We start from the raw sequence: 20,679 nt of genomic DNA on the forward strand, positions 1-20,679 counted from the left end.
TTTCTTTGGAGTATGACTTTATTCTTTCTTTTTTCAGCTTTAGTTGTTTGGATGATGCAACATATGCTTGTCTTTCACTTTTTAGGAAGGGAAAAACAGCTTGCCAATAAAATTGCTGAACTAGTTGAAGAAAAATGCAAAATTCTTGAAAAACTCAGCATCTGCAAAAAAGAGGTAACGGTCTTCATTTATTGCTTTCAGATGTGTCATAGAAATGGATTCAATCTAGCAAAGTATTAACTTTTCTAGAAGATGTTTTAAAGCTTTTAAAGGGATTCTTCAAATGCTTTTTTCTGTCAGTGCCTTTAAGAGCAATCAAGGTGTTAACAAGTTCTGCCTTTAACTATTAATACAGTGTATTTCACTGGAAGCAACTTCAAAATGTCTTTCTTTGGTTTATGTCACTGGGATAATCTAGTTAGGGCTAAGGCTTTCCTGATTTCCAGCAAGGTGCATTTGTGAATATTTAGGTGATGTCTGTGTTTCAGACTAGAGCATCGCAAATTAACACTAGTATTTAATCAATTATTTACATATATTCTGACATAAAGTAATTCCTTTTCAGTTTGAAGATTTACAGTTGTCTCTGAAGGATGGTAACATTATGAAAGAATCAACAGACACATCTTTTTTTGAGGTAAAAAGAGAAATGGAAATTGTTATTTCTAAAATATAAGGCAGTATTTTAGGAAAATGCAGCCCATATTAAAAAACACCCAAGCAAACCAAATAAAAACAACAGCAAAAAAAGACAAACCCAAAAAACTCCCAACTCAATTGTTTTAATTGGGTTACTGAAAATGACATAAAATCAAAGCATTTAAATTAAGATGCTAATGTTAAGATGTTAAGTCTTTTTTAAAAATTGCATTGAGAATGAGTGATACTAGAACAAATGGCATATTGGACAACACTTAATTGTAAGAAGTAAATTGTTCCCATTTCTAGGAAGGAGGGTACTGCGTGAAGTATTTTTTTCTCACATCTTATCTAGTTCAAATACTTTTCATAGGCTACAGGTGCACAGATTAATGAAAGATTAACACTACATTGTTTATATCCCCCAAACTGAGAATACATTCATAAAAGAGTTCCAGATAAGTGCATCAAATACCTAACAGGCTCTATAAAATTCATGTAAAAAAAGGGCAAGTAGATTTATTTCATTCTGTACCTCAGATCCTATAGAGCTAATTCTTACAGCTTTTGTTAACATGCAAGACTCTGTAGAATATTTGAGTGAAACATACTTTGCTGTCATATTTAAAACATACTTGTTGTCTTCAATATGTAATTAGTATCAGATGTTTTATTAACTCACAAACCAACTTGATTTAGGAAATACATGAAAAACTGAACAAGTCAAACTTGAAACTCAATGAGGAAATAGAGAATCTAGAAAAAGAACTGGAAGAAGAAAAATCTAAGCAGTCAGAAAATGACACCTTGGTAAGAATAAATAGAATCCTGTCTTTGTTTCCATTCATTTAAAAAATATTCTCACAGGAAAAAATCTCTGTGAAGAAGACAAACTATTTTCTTTGTGTGTTTTGAAATAAAAACTACATTTTCCATTTTGTCTTCCCTTTAACATTAGAAGAATTATAAAGGAAAATACTCAAAAGAAGAAAAGCTGGTTTTACTGATTCAGCAGTAGAACTTTTTCGGTTGGAAAATTAAAATAATTTTATTAATTGCCTAGACATTTTCAGGCAAATATGTGAAAGAAGCTATAATAACAACTAATGATTTTCAGGTGGCTGAAATTCAGGAGAAAGTGGAGTCTTTAGAGAATGAAGAAAAATCTATCCAGTCACAAATTGATGAGGTATGTCTAACTTTTATAGTTTCTGTTTTCAAATCTTTGCAATTTCTCTATTCCCCATGTAGTTACTGTTTTAATTTTTTTTCTATTAAGGGTGCAGAGGTCATATGCTGTGTAAACCAAAAAACTTTACAAGGCTTCATACTTTTGTGTGCCTTGATTGAGCAGCTTTTAATTTCATATAATGACTGGCATTTATTGAGAAGTAGTTACCTTGTCTTTTCTTCTCCTTACTCGAGAATCTTACATAGTATTGCAAAACTACAGTCAGCAAAAACTGTTGACATTTTAGAGAAAATGTGAGAATGTGGCTGTGTAGCACAGCCAGAAAACCTAAGACAAGTCCAGTAATACCATCATGACCCCACTTATCTTCACCAATACCGTTTAAACAACACACTTTTTTATTTCACTTAGGCCAAATCTACCCTAAAAGTGTATCAGATTAATACTGAGAGACTCAAGACATCCGTTCAAGATGCAGTAGATGAAAACAGCCATCTCCAGGAAAGTGAGAAACAGGTAGGCTCTTCCTAGTTATCCTTAGAAATACTGTGTTTTCCTATGGTACTAATAAATATGATTTCTCCAAAGAGCTCATCCTCAACAAGTTTGTTAATACCTCCTGTGTGTTTTAGTAAATGGAATGAGGAAGAGGACATTTTTAAAACAACTTTACGTTGGAGTAACTTCATCTAAGATAATCCTGTTTTAAAGGAAATACAGTACTTACAGTTTGTGGGGAATCATGAATAAAGTTCAGTGGAAGGAGAGCATGTGGTAATGTAAGACTAGTAAGAACTTTGCTGAGACCTGGAGGAAAGCAGAAATATCCAAACAACTCCACAGCTAGGATTCTCTACAGAGGCAGAGAGAAAATTCTTTTACTTGATCTAGAAAACCAAAGAAATGGAGAAATTGCAGAGTATTCAGAAGGCAGGTAAAAAACATACTCTAGTACCACTGTGGATGTATTAATTGAAAGTCAGGTACGTAACAGAGGAACAGAAACGACTGTTACTTCCCAAGTTTTAGTTGTCTTTTTTCCTCTGAGCTGTAGCCAGATCACAAAGAAAACTGATTATTTTAAAATATTCAGCATATGCAATAGTTGTCCTGTGCAGTAGGTAGCTTTACACTGAAGCTATTTTTTTTTCTAACAAATAGATATTTTCTCTGAACGTTTAATATTCTGTGTAATATTTTTGGGGTTTGAGGTGGTTTGTTGTGGTTTTAATGGATATGTGCTTATTTTCCTGACTGACTGATGATCTCCTTGTTGCCTGAGGAATAACCTGATAGATATTTGCAGAGGGGAAAGAGTAGTGGTAGGAGTGGAAGTACAGGCCTATTACTTTTTAGCAGTCTTATAAGAAGCTGCTTTAGTCCTCTCTGTCAAAACATGGTGTATATCAAACTTAGTGGTTCAGGGAAAAAAAAAAGGGATACTGGAAATAAAAAATTTTCTGCAGGAGGAATATTTCAGTTCTGCACAACTCTGTTAGTAGAACTTGATCTTTTTCCCTAATTCTAAAAGGAGTCCATGTTTGTGATTACTGAAAAAAGGAAGACAATTTTATTGAGAGCTGTGGGTGGAGAAGCAGTGGATTTGACTGTTACCATTGTGAGATGAAGTTGCTCAAGAATTATTTTCTTTCAAGAGTGTTTTTTTGTCTAATGTCTACATCCTCTTTGGTTTTGTGAGGAGGAAGGGTCTGGTCTTGGTGCTTTGTTTCAAATGTGACAGTATTCTTATGTAATAAATTTTGAGAAGCAATGCATAAAGTTTTAATAGAGAGGAATTTTCTTTTTTTTTTCCCCCCCCGTAGTCATTTCTTGGGTTCAAACAGAAATAATCCAATTATTTGTGTGTGTGTGGCAAAAATCTTCACTTCCCTTCCTTTTTGATAAAGTAAAAAAGTAGTGCTTAGAGAAGGATAATACTAAGTGCTGGCAATTGCCCTATATTTCATAGGCAATTGTTTTATGTCAAGGAAAACCATGGAAAAAAATAAGTAAAAACAATTCCCAGGGTTTAATTGCCATGTTCCTAGATGGGAAAAAAAAGTTCTTTTGCATTTCTTCCAGGTAAAACCTGGGTATAAGTAGTTCCTTAACCACATTATTTAGGATTAATTACTACCCTTTGTTGTTAACTGAGCTTTGTTGCAATTTTTAGTAGTTTGATAACATTTGTGCATCTTGTAGTTTGCTGTGCTTTTTAGTAGATAAATAACTTAATGTTATTTGTTGCTGGAACCTGATAAGTAAAGAAGAGAAAGCATCTGCCTTGCTTATTTGTGTTCTCATTTCTGAGGTACTTTCTAAGTGTGAGACTTAGTTTACTGTATCAAAATATCCATATCCTTCTTTTATGTTTCTTTCTTACTTTTTTTTAAAGATGGAATTTCACGTATGCTCAAAAGGTAACAAAGGTGTTATTTGTTCACAGAAACTAGAGTCCTTTCTTCCTCTGCCCGTTTGTATAAATGGGTCATAATCTTCTAGCACATCATAGCTTAAACTTTATAAGAGATGTGCTGTTTCAGGTTTATGATGTGTCAGAGAGAGGATTGGGCCTTTTAGGTTGAACAGGGGGAACAGTTAATGAACTTCGGTGCTTTGTTGGTTTTTTGTTTTGTTTTGTTTTCTTCAGGAACATTAGAAATACATATTGCTTTAGCTCATTGCAAATCCTTGCTGTTTCTCTTTATTGTAATTCTTGTAGGTGTATAAAGTCATATAAATTTATTTTCTCTTTGGCTTCATGAAGAAGGAGTCTTAAAAGTCATCCTTTGATGATGACAATTAATGATAAAAATAGTTGTCTATGTATGTCTTCTAATCCCTAGTATGTCATTTGTATGATGCTGCAAATTCATACGTGGCTTTTACTGCCTGGAAAGTGCAGTTGTGTGCCAAGGGGCAATGTGTGTTAATCCAATTCTAGTCACATACTTTTTGTTCTATGCCTTCTAGTTTATCTTTGATAAGTAGTGTTCAGGCTTGCCTGTCTATTTGCATGGCAGTTCTCCTTTTTAATTACTGTTTTCTGGTTTTATTTTTAGTATAACTGGCTGTTGTGTTCTCATTGCTCAACCTGGTTATTCTTTTCTGTACATTCAGTGCCCTTATATTGATTGCCTGTTGTGCAACTTCAAGCAGTATTTTTTGACAGACTCTTAAGACGATTTGTTTGTACTTTACCCCATGTTGTTGTAGCGCATGTTTTGTCTTAACAGACATTTACATCTGTTCAATTTTGTTCTCACAATATAATTAGTTAATATGTTGCAGTGGTTATTTTTAATAGCTGGTGATGAAGTGTTCTAATCCCTTTACTCCTGTAAAATATTTTTGCAAAATGAGGAATTTTACTAGGGAATATCTGTAAATGTAACCTTGGAACCTCCCTATCATTTTAGTTAAGCACAGTTAATTGCAAAGATACATACTAGTAGGTGTTGATTACATACAGCTGTGACTTTCATTAACAAGAAAGCTTTTTTAAAATAAAATTTTAAAATTACTTTAAGAAGTATGGAGAAGGGTAGGAGAAATAACACAGTTTTGCAAGTCACATGAATATAAATAACTGCCTAAAAGCTTCCTCTTTTCCCTTACTTCTCTGACCACTTCTAAGTTGAAAAGACACAGGCACCGTTTCAGAAGTGTGTGTGCATATTTCCATCCATTCCCCAGTGTATGTAGCTGTTACATAAATTATCACTATTTTATACTCATTGCTGTTGTCACATCAAGGTTTTTAAACTGAGTGGAATATTAACTGAACACTTCTTATAAATGCTTAAAAATATCTTAACAACTAATTACAAGGGACAGCTATAGTAGCTAAAGCAACTGAACTATAACACAGAAGTCTTAATTTTCAACTCTTGAGGTAACTTTCTTGTAGTCTTATCTCAGTTAATTCTTACTGATGGGTGAGAGGTTTAAATTCCACTTATGTATAGATAATACATGTAACAGGCTCAGTACTATTCATCCTTGATTCTTGGTTTCGTAGACAATCACACTAATCTGGTATCTTCCTTTTTAGCTTTTACAGGAAGCTGAAGGATGGGGTGAACGATTTACTGAACTAAATGAACAAACAAAGATGTTTGAATCATCTAAAGCAGATGTAGAAGAAGTTTTAAAAAATAAGGAGAGCCAAATCAAGGTAAATTATGACATTTACGATTGAGTCAAATTATTCAGACTAATGCTAATCATGGAGTTCCAAGAAAGCCTGACAACCTCTCCTATGCTTTATGCTCTTTTGGGCTTTTGTTTGCTGTCTCTATTCTCTAATGTTATGTTTCTGGCTAAGCAAAGAAAAGGTTGCTTAGCAGCACAATGGAGCTGTCTGATAAAGACAACTAAGGAAAAATTCTTTCAATTTTGATAGAGCACTGGCTTTCCCCCTGCTGCCCCCCAGTTTAGAGTGTGGAAGTTGGGTGTATGTTCTTATAGTTGTGTGCCTTACATATACAAGCCATGCTAAAAGCATGCATGCTTATAGCTATCTGAAAATTCTTCACGAGGATTTGCCCACTGACCTGCAGATACTTGCTTTGATAGAAAAAGTATTATCAGACATCTAGAATCTTGTATGTGGGGCTGACTTAATCTGCTAAGGGAACTAAATAAAGGACAGAAATGCTGGAAAGTGATTGTAATGATAACTCCCATTTTCATTGCTTGTATTTGTTTTATTGTTTGTGGGGGTTTTGTGTGCTTTTTCGTAGTCGCTGACACAATATATACTGAATATGAAAGACTGGAGTTCAGCAGTACGAGAAGATGGTGACACTGAAGACAATCACTGGGACACAGATATAAAGGGTGAAACAGAGAATGGAGAGCACTTAGGTATGGTTTGTGTCGTTTCCCTATTTAAATATTTAACAGATGTTTTAGAAATAGGGAATTGACTGACTTCCAGAAAAGTTGAAAGATTAGCTTTAAAGAAGTCAGATTTCTAAATCTCACCCGATGTCATTCATGTCGGACAGTTAACTGACACTTGGACATCTCTGGAATAGCAGCCTATTCTCCTGTTTAGCAGTGTGTGGCATATATGCTGTTACAGAGCAATGTAAAGACTCGGTGTTCAGTCTCTTGCGGAATGACATTAGCCTGTGTGAGTATTAAGCAGTGATTCTGTGGCATTTCTAGGTGGAAATCTTGCTTGTATATCTTCTTCAAGCTCTTCCCAGCAGTAGTACTGAGGGTCCTTAGAGCCTAATTTCTGCTTCCTTGTCATTACAGAGGTGTTACTTGTTGCAGGCAGTGTGGTAGCACTGTCATCGAATGGGTGTAGATGTGGGTCCCCTTAAACAGCAACACAGAAAATCCCTTCTTCCTCCGCTTTCCTGCTGTGGCTTCTTTTTATGCTGGTGCTTATGATACCATAGGGCACATGCCCGTGAATCCTGCAGTGTGTGTTCAGCATCTCACTTTTAACGTGACCAGTCTGAGTTGTGATTGATTGGCAAACAAAGCCCTACAATATAGGCATATCTTCTACCCACACCCCCGCTTTTTTTTGCTCCTTTATTCTCCAAATATGCTGTGCCTATTGTGGTATATTGGCATTGCTCTTGTATAAAAACAAAATAATAGCAGTAAGCTCTCACCAATCTTTTTGTGCTTTTTACGTGACTTATTGTTCTATTCCTCCAACCAGATGATAAGCAAAAAAGAACTGTAAAGAAATTGATCTATGCTGCAAAGGTATGTGATTTTAAGAAACTTGTGGGTGGAAGAGGGGAAACTTGAGGGAATACATGTAATTATTCTGGTAATACCAGTATTAGAGTTCAGCATCTTTTAATGTTTAATCAGATATTTTTGCATGCAAACAGTTTCTTAATCTGGTAATATTAAAGTGCTGTCTTTTTTTTCAATTTTGATTGTAGTTAAATGCTTGTTTAAAGACCATGGAAGCAGAAAGAGACCAAATGTATTCAAAACTGTCTGATGAAAATAAAGCTAAAGGAGAACTTACAGGTAATTAATGTTGGTTTGCCTTTAATAAGATGCTGCTTTGGTAAAATGGTTTTACAGGCTGCAAATATTAATTCCAGTAAAAACTGAATTAAGTTTACATTAACAACTACTTGATTTTTAAAATTCATGTTTCAAGTTGCTTAGCTATTTTAAATACATGATTTTAGACGTAGAGTAATCGAAGTTGCAAGTTTGGTTGTACTCTGTTGGAATATTCTGTAGCTATTAAGATATAGAATCTTAAAATACAAGAGCAAAGTTATGTTAATAAATAGCTAATACCTCCTTTACATAATTTCTGGACATGAAACAGTGGAGTTTTAATCTAAATTTTAAAACCATCTATTAAAAGGGTAGCTTAATTATAGTTAGTTTGTAATGGGTACAAGATCAATCCTTAAAATATAAAGTACTGCATTTAGAGAATTGAACCTAAAAGCATCTTGCTCTGTTTTTTTTCCATTGTTGTGTAGGACATACTGAATTAAACCTTATGAAATGAAAGCCACTTTAATTCAAATTAAAACCTGTAATTAGCTATTGCTTTCATAATCATAGCTGGCAGAGTAGGCATCACATATGAACATACTGCTTTGATATTTGGGTGGTGAAATGCTCTGTAAGACTGTTTTTTTGGTTTCTTACAGTCCTTTAAACATATTCCTTGTGCAAGTGTGTTCTCCAAATTGACTGTAGCTCTGTCCCATAAAGGTATTCAAACTTAGTTGAAGCTTTGTTTTATTTCTTGAAAAGAGGCACAGGAATAGTAAACAGGAAAAGAAACATGACTTTGAGGTCAGTTTGGAAAGATGAAGGTAGTTTGACGAATCTGAGTTACCCATTCAGGCTGTTGGGGAAGACCTTGTGTGGGTAAATCTGCAAGAGCATATGATGGTACTAGTTTTACTTTTTTAGTCGAACAATTACAATAATAAGAGCCGTAAATGAAAATTTAGATTCTGAATTACAAAACTGCACTGGTTTGGAGCAAAGGCCTGATACGCGTGCAGGGCTGCACTTTGGGGCAGGTGGAGAGTATAGTTGCTGGTTTCTCATTTTGTGTCATATGTTGAATTACAATAACATTATTTCTTATGTTACTAAATCAACATTTAGGTTTTTACAGAGTTTTTGTGTACTAAAATATTGCCAATGTGTTATCTCAATATAATTATTTCTAAATTTGTCAGAACGCATAGAAAACCTTCAAAGTCAACAAGCTTCCCTGCGGTCTGAAAATGAACGTTTTGAAAGTGAAGTTCAAAAGCTTCAGCAGAAACTTAAAGTAATGACTGAGCTTTATCAAGAAAATGAAATGAAACTACACAGGTGCTGGTTCCTCTTCTTAAGTTCAATGCTTGCTGTTTGATTTGAATGTAACTCTGATTTGGGGGACTGAAAATTATTGAAAGTGTGAATACTACTCTCCAGAATTTTCTGAATTGTGAAGACAATTTATTACACTTCCATGTGCATTTGTAATTACAGTAGTTTATAGAAGCTGTTTCCATGAAACAATTCATTTTAGGGCTTTTCCACAATCAAGTATAGAAACAAAGAAGTAACAGATTTTTAATCTATGAAACAAGGCAATTAAAGTAGGAAAGCTTTATTATTTTTTCTTTATTTAAATTATTTTATGATGTAATACGTGTCAAAGTGAAAGAAAATCAGTAGGTGCTTTAACTGTGAGATATATTTTATGTAATAGAGAGAGCAAGGAATGTCAGAGGAATTATGAGATATATATAAAACTAAACGTAAAATGTAGGCAAGCTCTTGTTGATAAGCAACATAAAACCCTTGTGAATCAGGCTTTCCTCACCAAGAAAGTACAGCCTTCATATTCTGGTTATCTGCCTCACAGTCAGGGTGTTGGTAGGGATTATGACCTGAGTGATTGAAATCAGAAATATGTTTAGGACTAGAAATTAAAGTTGATTGGTCCAGAGCATGTACTAACCTTCAGAAGTGTGTGTGGCAGCAGGGCACATCATTTTAGGGCATGATGGTAAAATTACAGTTTCACTAGTCGGAAATTATTTCTTTGAAGAGTGGGCATAATCTTGAAGGCAGCAAGAGAATCAGCACAAGACTAGATCCTGTACTGAGCAGTATGCAGGACCTTTTTAAAGTATTACTTTCAGTAATCTGCTCTGTAACATATATATTTGTGTAGATATTTAGCCTCTTTGTAGATGCAACAAACCCTAGAAATCACTACATTAACATTTTGATTTTTAAAAAAGAGCAAGGAGGGAGTGGGAAGGAACCTGTTAAAAAGAAGATACGATAAGCAGGCAGAAAGAAGACTGTGGATGATATTTAAAAATGCCTCACTAAAACTCAGAAAATGTATGCTGCTAGTCAAAGAGTTTTAGAAAAGCCAAAAAGGAGTGGGGAGAAGCTGGTGTGGTGATGTAGCAGCACAAAAAAGATATAGAATTAATTAAGGCATCTTCTGAAAACTGGGTCTGTTCAAACAGGGGAAATGAAAAAGTAGGAAATGATTGAGTAGAAAAGAAATTTAAATCATGTTCACGAAATCCATGATTTAGACAACTTGATTGCTAAGGACTGCTGTTCCCAGGAAAATGACCAGTTTATCCATTCAGGGGTGTATGCAGCACTATTATTCACGTGTGTTCTGCAGAACTACCTTGTCCATAATTTATGGACTGGAGTATATGAGTTTTCTCTTCTGTAGTGCCCAATAAGGCATAAAGATAAAAAGAGGGACCTGGAAAGACTTTTTTTAAAAAAAACAGCTAGTAACAATCTTTTTTTCCTCTAGAAAATTATTTTTAGAAAATACCAGAACAAATCATTGACCATTAGTGTAGTTGGGGTTTTAGTTTGTTTGATATGATTTCTGGCTGCTTTCAAAATTGTTGTCTTGAAACACAGTTAACCATAGTTTTTGAATTTTGTTTAAAGGAGGTTGACAGTAGAAGAGAGGGAACGTCTACAGAAGGAAGAAAAGCTTTCTAAAGTAGATGAAAAAATTATTCATGCTGCTGAAGAACTTAACAGCTACAGGTAATTGCAGATTGTAGTTGCTGTAATCACTTGTTCCAAAGTGGAGAAAGAGCAATAGAGATTTAAAAAAACCACAGCATAAGCAAATGTATTTTCTTCCAGTTTCTTTGTAGTGCGTGTGTGTTAGATGCTAGTTTGTGTGTAATAATACAGACTAAGGGTGGTTTTACTTCGTTAAAGCATCTGAGTGTTGAAGATTATGGCAACTTCTCTTCCATTAGAATGCTAATTGTACTGATACATTAGCTTTAATGGTGTGGTAGAAGTGGGTCTCTAATCTAGTTCCCCTTACTGAACAAAGGTAAAAACACATAGTTAAGAGAATGTTGTGAAATAAATGGAATGTTCAGTTTTCCTGCAGAGCTAACATTTATGCTGTATAGTTATAGTATTCTATTTCTGTATCTCAAAGCTTGTCGAGCAGTCCTGTTGCTTAGAAATTCTTTACTAAAATATTGTCATGGGTGAATATTTGCTGTAGCTGTTTTTTAACTGCTTTGCTCTGGGTTTGTTTCACCAGCTGTGCACCTCTGGGTTTTTTCTGCATTTTCTCTAGCTGTGGCATAATTTTTCAATATGTAACGTATATTTGCCATCTTACTTCAGTGTTTGTGGGAGTATTAGGTCTAACTGAATAGCTGTCAATGCTTCCTGAGGAGTTAATTAGATGAATTCTTTCTTTTGGACATTCTTCAGTATTCATAAGGAAGGCATAATTCACCCTTCCTGATTTATTCAGAACATGGACTTTGTAGGCATCCTAATTACAAATTGAGTATAACTAAGCAATGTCTGTGTCTTTGGCCCACCTGCTGAGAGAGTGTAGAACCTAGAGAGACTGTGCACAGGGCAGCTGGCAGCAAAGGTGGCATCATACATGTGGTCTTGAAGTAACTTCGGTGCAGGTGACTGTCCCTCAGGACTGACTGGTAGCCTGTGACAATGTGGTGCTCCAGCCACATCAGTTCCTGTGCTGAGCTGGGTGAGGCTGGCTGGTAGGGCATGTGAGGAAGGATAGCCTTTATACTGGAAACATCACCAACCATGAAAAGTTGGGGCTCTGTTGGGGTTTGGGTTCTGCTCTCTTGTTTACATTCCTGGGTGCAGTAATGTGAGGCCTAGAATTTCCACTGTTAGAATAATTTTTATGTATCCCATGGGCCTAAGTGACAATATTGTCTTTTGGATAAAGAAAATCTTAATTACACCTTGTGGCTACCGTTGAGTTTATTGTATTCAAAACTTCCCTGCACATTTTATTGCAATATCATAAATCCTCATTTTGTAACAGGGAGCGAGCAAAGGATCTTGAAGAAGAGCTGGAGAGAACCATTCGTTCTTATGAGAATCAGGTACTTTGTGCATTGTGACAACATCTATGCCAGTAGGAGGGATGTTACTGCAACTGGAATACCACTTGCTGTTAGCTTGTGAACTCTATTTGGCTTGGCTTTGTTGCGTGTCTAGTTTTGCCTCCCCCTCCTCTTCTTAATGTCATCTGGTTTTGACTGACACAATTTCATAGCAGAGATCACCAGATAACTTTATTGAAAAGTTGAATTTTCCGTTTAGGTGTCTCATTATAAATTATCCACACAAATTTATAAAAAAGAGCATATAATCATAAGTTAGGGGTTTTAGATGAATAATGAATCTTCTCTTTCAGATTACTTCACATGAGAAAAAAGCTCATGATAATTGGGTAAGTTCCAAATACTTAATTTTCTGAGTTTTGTGTGTCTTCATTTTTCATTATTTGAAAAGCTTGCTTTATCACTTTTTGTTTTTTACTAAAAACAGCTTATCAAAATTATCTCTAACCTTTCACTTTTGAACATATGGATTTCTTGCAGAAATACACAAAAGCCTGTTAAAAATACTTCTGTTGTATAAAATAGTTGGAAAAATTAAGCTGGATACTTACGAACACAGTGGAATGATAATCTTACATCATTTTTTACAGCAATAAATCCACTGGAAGAACATGACACTATATAACAAATGTGTGACATTTTGCTAATGGAAGCTTTTGGCCTTGTTTCAATGCCATTTTGATATTTTCTTTGGGTGTACGTTCCTTCTTTTATCTCCAAGTAGAAGATGTTATGTCCTGTGAGAACAGTATGTTCCATTGACAACTTCCTAAGAGTGTTTCTACAAAATCCATTTTTGCCTTTTTTTTCCCAAACAGGAAAATTTAAAATATCTCCTGACTAATACATTCTTCACTTTCCCAGAATATCTGAGATAAATTCCTGCTAAAAGCTATGGTGCTTTGTAGTCATAATTCCAGAGATTTTATGTATCTGATTTTAAAATAAAACTTTCTTACATAGAATTTAAGACTTTAAATCTTCTGTAGGTGCTTCAAAGCAGCTATAGCCAGAGAATTTAATTTCTGGAGTTTTAGGAACCTGCAGGAAAGCCTTATCATCCCTCAAAAATTTGGGTTGTAGAGCTGCTAATGTCATTTGCTGATGTACATGAGGCTCCATACACGAGTCATATCTTGTGAAAATGCAGTCCATACACTTCACACAGAATGTCTTGGGTCTAGGAACTGTCATATTTATGGAGCACTTAATCAATAAATAGCATTATCTAAGCATCTGATTTTTGTCCTTCCCCAAAGCTGACAGCCCGAGCAGCTGAAAGACACCTCAATGATATAAAAAAAGAAAATGCACATAACAGACAAAAGTAAGTGCAGTCCTCATCTACTCCTAAAGAAATGCAGTTTGGTATGTTTTGGATTTAAGCAGTTTGATGTTTTCTGTTAATGAATTGTGGCCCAAACAGGGCAGAGAGATCAGTGTCCAATTCGAGTTCTGAAAGGGAGTCTCTTGAGCTTTCCTGTAATTATGACATGCAAGAAAGTAAGAACTTAGGAACTATGTGAAGTATTGAAATACTTCAGGAAAGAAGCAGAATGTACTACTAGAACACAAATGCTGGGGGGGGTATTGTTTGTTTATTTGTTTGTTTAAAGTAAGAATATATCAGCCAGATGTCATGATTACCTTATGATTTTACAGCTTATCTCAGAAGTTGATGCTGAATTAACAGTTGGTCATAGTTGAGAGGAACTTCAGGTGTGAGGTTAACTAATACTTGTACTGTGACATCCTCTCTCTTATTTATTTAGGGAATAAAATAAAATACCATGCTTCATTTAACCAGTTAGGTAGAAAGCCTGGCAGTAAACAATGTAGTCTGGTAAAGCTTTTGCATTTCTTGGTCACGTACTATTTACTTGTTGTCTCTTTGCAGATTAACTGAAGCAGAATTTAAACTTGAACTTTTAGAAAAAGACCCTTATGCTCTCGATGTTCCAATGAGACCATTTGGCAGAGGTACAGTACTGAATTGTAAAATAGAGCCTAATTATTTTGGTTTATGGTTTTGTTTCCCAAGACCACACCTATGTCATTGTTTGAAACTATCTTGGCCATGTGTATGTACAAATACCAGTCATTTATAAAAAAAATTGGGTCATAAGTGACTCTAGGTCACGTCAAGTATTTTGTTGAAACTAAGAGCATCTGTAGTATTGATGAGAGTAGACTGGGAATATGTTACACATGGTAATTAGAGCACAATTTTCATTTCAGTTACACAGTTTGGTTTTTAAGTTCACCTGAGAAGTTATTTATACAGTTTGCTAAACTAAGTATTGTGAACTTGAGCATTTTGTTTTAACTGTTCCAGAGCATTCCCCATATGGACCCTCACCAATGGGCCGGCCTTCATCTGAAACAAGAACTTTTCTTTCCCCTCCAACTTTATTGGAGGGTCCTTTAAGGCTTTCACCTATGCTTCCAGGTGGAGGAGGAGGAGGAGGAAGAGGTACAATTCTTAAACTTGAAAATTTATCTATTCTGGATTTCTCTCTCCTCTCCTACAAACCTGTCACACCTTTTCCTCTTGCTGGTGACAAAAAGTATTAAAACAACCAATTCAACATAAATAGTTAATTGGACAAACTCTTCCTGTTTTTCAGCTTCCTTCTAAAGCTGTTTAATGTGTAACAGTACAGTTGAAAATCTAGTTGTTTTTGATAGGTTGGTCAGTGGATTCACTTTAAAAACATAAATTAAGAAAAGTGAAAAGCTAGACTTATCAGTTGTCTTCTATTTCTTGGACAGATGGGGTTCTGCTGAAATAAACATGATTTTAAAGTAAAAGAGAGTCAGTTAGTTTTCTGAAGAAAGAATACTGCCCCTTCCATTTCATTGGTCTACAGTCAGTGAGAGAATGTTGTCAAAAATATAAGGTAGTTTTATTGGGGGTTGTGGTACTAGAAAGTTACTGGTTCAGTAAATTGTTTCCCTTCCCTTTGCTCTAAATTTGAAGCAGCAGAATCAGCAGAGAGTATTTCTTCCCTGCTGATAGAAGGGACCAGGAAGTTTGTGTGTAAGGAGTACAATTCAGAGATTCAGAAGCAGGTGAAAGTAAGCTGGGGTGGAATGGGTTGTAAGGGAAAAAAATACTCTCCATTCATATTTTTGATGTTGGTGGAAGCAGTGTAGAAAAATGCTTGAGTGAAGTTCAGCATCTGTTACAGGTAACAAAGAAGCTACTGTTTAATTTATTTTTACCATTACACCTATTGAAGCCTATATTAATTAGTGGGAAATATGTCCAAATGTCTCTCCTATAAGGGTTTCTATAAGCGCAATTATAGTACTTATCTCACAGTGCACAAGACACACAATGGCTTCAAGTTGTAAGTTGAATTTTAGCACGGAGAATTAGAGTATGATAGCAGAATTCAGTATTTCTGTAATTTTTCAGACCCAGTCTGTTTTAAAGGAAGCTTGCAATCTAAAATCACTCATTTTTACAGTTTTTCTTGCACTTGATTACGTGTTGACCTGGCCTTAGCGGGGTTTTTTTGTTTGGTTTAGTTTTATTCTTCTTCTTGAATAAAGAATTAGAAAGAACCAGAAGAGTGCTGAATCCAGATGGGTGTTTTATGATACCGGTATTAACTCTCAGCATGGTAATTTTCAGTTTGATTAGCAGCAGGATTTTATCCCTGAGAAGATTATTTATCATGGAGGTACTAGTTTCTGATTCAGATTAACTGAAACTTGCGAAACTACGAGTTTTTTAGAAAGCATTGCAGGTCCTCTCTGTTGTGCTGTTGTTGAACTAAGAGCTTTTCATTGCACACCTTTAAACACCTCTCGTGGATATAACTGGTCATCAGCACACAGCTGGAGAGCCTTGTGGAGCCGCACGCCTCTTGTGTCCTGACAGTGTTGGCACTCCATGATTTGTTTCACTATTTCCAGACTTAATGAGGAAAGCCATAGCAGAGGATTTAAAATACAAGGGTGAATAACTACCTGATTTCTTCGATTAGGATCCAGAGGACCAACTGCCGTGTACGAAGCTGGTAGTGAAAGAGGAGAGCTGAATTCTGATAGATTGACTGATCCCCACAGACCACCATCAGATACTGGATCCCTGTCTCCTCCTTGGGAAAGAGAACGCAGGATAATTCTGCCTCCACCAGGTATAAAACTCTGCTTAGCTACTGTATCCATGGAAAAGGGGAGCTACTGACTTGCAGTGTACATATGTAAGTATTTTGGGTTTAAAAATATTAGGTGTTTTCTTGGACCTGCACATGCAACCAAACTGGGTTTTTCTAACAGCAGTTTTTTTCCTCTTCTTTAACAGTGGGGTTCACTTGCACTTCTCTGCTATCTTTTAAATACACGTTGGTATTACCAGGGGAAAATCAACTGTTTGGGTTCATCATTTTACTGGGAGTCTGTGTAGTGTATCAAAAGGCCTGTCTGGGCTGGATAGTTAATAAAAGATCTGAGAAGTAAAAAGTTTTAATTTATTTAAATAAAAACTAGGTAATGTTGAAAAATACTGTTTTACAAAAAGACCCCATTTATATTAATAGTACAGGAGTACCATGGTACATTCATCCTGTCTGGCACATGTTTTCCTGTTGATACTGTCTTTTCAATGATTAACAGCAGCAAAATCAGTCTTCACTCTCACTTCTTTAGCTAAACATCTGTATTGCACATTACCATTCAGGGAAGGCAGAGATGAGTTAAAGAGGATTCTGCTGATATTTCTGAAGTAAAAACTTGGGGGGATGGACAACCTTCCTGGATACCTGTAATGAAAAAGAAAAAATGTTAAAAGTTTAGAGGAAATAAAAATTCTGGTAATGTACACAGATGAAGGTACCTTGCAGTACCTCAGTTATTACTGCAGCAAGCAATACCAGATCTGTGTGAAAGCCTGGTGGTAGAACTCACGGTCCTCTCAGGATGTAGTTTCTCATTTGGCAGGTCTGGTCTGATGACAGGATACTGCAGAGGGGTAGTCTTGTTTTCTTGGCCTTTCCTTGGTGTTCTTAGCCCACCTTTGCACTTGGATCTCACAGATACAGTTTGTCTTGTAGCTGCATGATGGATTGCTAGATCTGATGCCAGCAAGTTGGTGGGAACATATTGCAGCAGTAATGGAAAACAGCATTCTTACCTAAGAATGGCTTAAAACATACAGTACCTTATTTTGTCTTCAATCTTCTTTGCTGGACCTTTGTTTCAAGGGAACACTGTTTATAACTTAGGCAATCTTAGCTTTCAAAATTCTGCTGTATGTTAAACCAAAAACCAGTGAACTTTCTCTTTTGCAGCTCTTTAGAAACATAAGATACTGGATATACTTGGTGGGATTCTTCTGTTTGGGTTATTTAAGGTTTGTTTGCTCACCCTGATTAATAGATACTTTGTATATTTACAAGAGCATAAGATACCCAGAGAATCTTTCTGGTCTAAAATTATGTGGAATGCGAGGAATAAACCTTCACAGACCTGTTTTGTGATTTCTTCAATGTTAGGTGAGCCTTATGCTGATCCAGTTCTTCCTGCTCGAAGACAAGAGAGATTTTTCCCTAATCCTCCAAATACTGGAAGACTTTCTGGACCAGCAGAACTACGAACTTACAATGTGCAGTCTTTTGATAAAACAGGTGGGAACTGCTTCCATGATACTCTAAAATGGAAAATCTCAGTGTAAACTGACTGTGCACAGTAAGCTGTGGCAAGAGGACAGGTTTATAGCTACCACAGATCTGAGGTTCCATTGTGTAGAAAACATTTTAACACCTGCTGCCCTTGCTGCAGCCATTCCCTATTAGAGCAACAGCCCTCCCTGCTGACAGGTGGGTGGGATTCCATGAATGGCAGTCATGAGGTATTTTTTTGGTCTGCCCTCACTGTTCTGTGTGTTGACCACTCATAATTGGTTTAGAGTCTGTTTGATCCCTCCCATGAGGCTCATCCCAGCATTAAAACATCACAAACCCATACTTGAATTTCCATGCCACACTCGGTAAAGTTAGAAAGACTCACAAAGAGTGAAACAGAAACAGCCAACTGTTCCAAGTGTCCACTGGCTTGGTGCATGGAGGTGGAAGGTCCTGAGACCTCTTCCTTCAAACTGTTGACTATACTGGCAGCTTTTTGTAGTTCACAGTGCAGTTGCCTCCAATTTAATCACACCTTTCACTGACCCACTAGTTTTGAATAGGCCAATTACATATATTTTAGTTTGTGACACCTGGAAACTGCCAGAAGCTCATAGGCAAAGTTTTGGTCACTGAGACCTTATCACTGACAGCTTAAAAGCTTATTACTTATTAAGCATTTTTTGTCTTTATGTAATGCCCTGGTAAGTCACATGTGTCTGATTCATCAGCGAGGTGAAGCCATTAAATTCCCAATAGAAACTTCACCACCCAGGACTCAGTTACTGACAGTAGGAAGTTACCATCTCCCTTGCACCATTTCTGGCACCTTTGCTGCTTGGTGTCACAGTTGTGAGAACAGGGAATGCTGAATCTAGTTTCAGGTTGAAGGTTCAGGTTTCAAAGTGGATCGTTCTTTACTGGAAGATAGTTCTTCCCTGTGCAGCTACTGACCTTCCCTTTTCCCCAAGCCTTCTGTCTGTTTCACTTCTGCTTTCTAATACTTCATGTTCCACAGAGGCCTTTCTTCTAGAATCTGGCTGCTGACTGAAGGACAGGAGAGGTGCACTGGTCTTTGCACTTGCTTACTGCGTCCCTTTTTACCCCTTTCTTCAGGCACTGCCAAGCAACAATTAATTTATTTTTTTAAATGTTGTATTCAGTTCTTGGGCGATTCTAAACTGCAGTAATGGCACCAGGGTTTTGGATAACCCTGTTGCCAGTGTTTAACAGGTCATTAAGCATGTGTGAATGTTGCTCTTTACAGGCACATAATTTCACTAAACTTGGGTGAGTATTTGTAAAAAAAACCCTTCAATTAAAAAACCAACCACACAAAAACCAGCCCATCCAGCATATCTGATTTAAGAACACCAGAGTATCTCACAGTACTGAAATCAAGGCTCCCACTCATTAAGAGTGAACAAGTTACACTTCTTAGGAAGATGATCAAAATGTTATTTAAAGTGAACAAAATAATACGGATTTTCCTAAGCTGGGGTGGCAAATTATAAAAACTTTTCACTTGAGGAGGTACCTGGGGCAGGAAGCTTCTTGTCAGAAAGAAGAGTTAAAGGCTGGCAGAGTTTGTGAGCAACTTCACAAGGACCTAAAATGGAAAGTGTTATGCAACCTAAATACCAAGGCATGAATATTCTCTGTGTGACATAGGAGTTGAACTGTTTTAGATTAAGTAACAATATCATCAGTGAGGCAGGGCCTGCTTGAAATGACAAGTAATTTAGAGTTTTGAAAAGACCTATCTGTTCATTGAGAAAAAAGCTTTGTTTGCTTTCAAGAAGTAGAAATACAATATGCACATAAAAATTCAGTCACTAGTTAGAAGTCTTGTTTTGGTCTGGTGGTTTTTAGTATATCTATTCAAGCTGAAGTGTAAGAAAGCAATATACTTCAAATCCCAGGTTTGGGGGGGTTGTTTGTTTGTTTGTTAAAAGAAAGTGGTTTTAGTGTATATATTTAGTATATTTATATCCAGTCAGATTCTACTCTCTGACAATTTCCTTTAATAATTTTCTCCAGTTGTTATAGAAAATACTTGTTCCCAGTAAAGTTTAAAAGTAAAAACACTGAAGTTTCTCTTTCTCTCTTTAAAGTAAGGCAAATGAGAGGATTATTATTATTATTACTACTATTAATTCCTGACTGCTTGTCCAAAACTGAGGTGGTTCTGGAAGTCTTCTTGAAATTTGTCAGCCAAGGAGGGAATTGGTTTTTGTCATACTTGATCTGGATTTGTGTCAAGCTCTGTGCCAAGAGTCTATGATAGCACAGCCATTCCCAGTGTGGGGTTTACCAAAGAAATAAACTATTAGTCAGAGGGAGGGGGAAAATTGAACTGCTACTTGCTGTTGGTTTTGTTGCCTATCTATCCTGATGTCAAAAAAACTTACTGAAATTGGTGGAGAGAAAGAGATCAGCACTGAATAATTTCTTTAACTTTTACATACAGATGGACAGACATCTTCAGAACATAGTCCACAAACAGAACCAAGTGGAGATGGGATGAAGGATCATTCTAACTTTAGTGTAAGTAGCTAAAGAGCTAAAGTAGCTAAAGAGCAGCTTGATTTAAAGAAGCTTTAATTTTCTGCAAAAACCAGAAACATTTGTCTGTAGTCCATTGGTCACATTATATTGCACTCTGCAGTGCAAATTATAAAATTATATGTATACTTTATCACAGCACTTATTGCCTTGTGAATTAATTTTGATGTATTACTAATATAGTCCCTGTTGAAAATTAATTATATCCCAAAATATGAAGCTATGGTCA

At 36.0% G+C, this 20,679-nt stretch overlaps 1 protein-coding gene across 4 annotated transcripts in view; it reads left to right on the forward strand.

Moving 5' to 3' along the window:
- MIA2 (MIA SH3 domain ER export factor 2) overlaps positions 1-20,679 on the forward strand; it is a 36,433-nt gene that overhangs the window by 13,975 nt on the left and 1,779 nt on the right. For 3 of the 4 annotated variants that reach the window (XM_042047394.1, XM_042047396.1, XM_042047397.1), the window contains 19 exons: positions 86-174; positions 566-637; positions 1,339-1,449; positions 1,757-1,828; positions 2,243-2,347; positions 5,886-6,008; positions 6,577-6,700; positions 7,518-7,564; positions 7,750-7,840; positions 9,031-9,169; positions 10,778-10,879; positions 12,171-12,231; positions 12,546-12,581; positions 13,512-13,579; positions 14,150-14,232; positions 14,588-14,725; positions 16,248-16,400; positions 17,757-17,888; positions 20,356-20,432. In XM_042047394.1, coding sequence (XP_041903328.1) covers positions 86-174; positions 566-637; positions 1,339-1,449; positions 1,757-1,828; positions 2,243-2,347; positions 5,886-6,008; positions 6,577-6,700; positions 7,518-7,564; positions 7,750-7,840; positions 9,031-9,169; positions 10,778-10,879; positions 12,171-12,231; positions 12,546-12,581; positions 13,512-13,579; positions 14,150-14,232; positions 14,588-14,725; positions 16,248-16,400; positions 17,757-17,888; positions 20,356-20,432 — 1,823 coding nt within the window. The remainder of the gene's footprint in view (positions 1-85; positions 175-565; positions 638-1,338; positions 1,450-1,756; positions 1,829-2,242; positions 2,348-5,885; positions 6,009-6,576; positions 6,701-7,517; positions 7,565-7,749; positions 7,841-9,030; positions 9,170-10,777; positions 10,880-12,170; positions 12,232-12,545; positions 12,582-13,511; positions 13,580-14,149; positions 14,233-14,587; positions 14,726-16,247; positions 16,401-17,756; positions 17,889-20,355; positions 20,433-20,679) is intronic. The other variant, XM_042047395.1, reaches the window with a different exon arrangement.

The sequence above is a fragment of the Corvus kubaryi genome, unplaced genomic scaffold (genome assembly GCF_017639235.1).
Source record: "Corvus kubaryi isolate FWS band 111438036 unplaced genomic scaffold, C.kubaryi_AGA036_p1.0 66, whole genome shotgun sequence".
Taxonomy (NCBI): domain Eukaryota; kingdom Metazoa; phylum Chordata; class Aves; order Passeriformes; family Corvidae; genus Corvus; species Corvus kubaryi.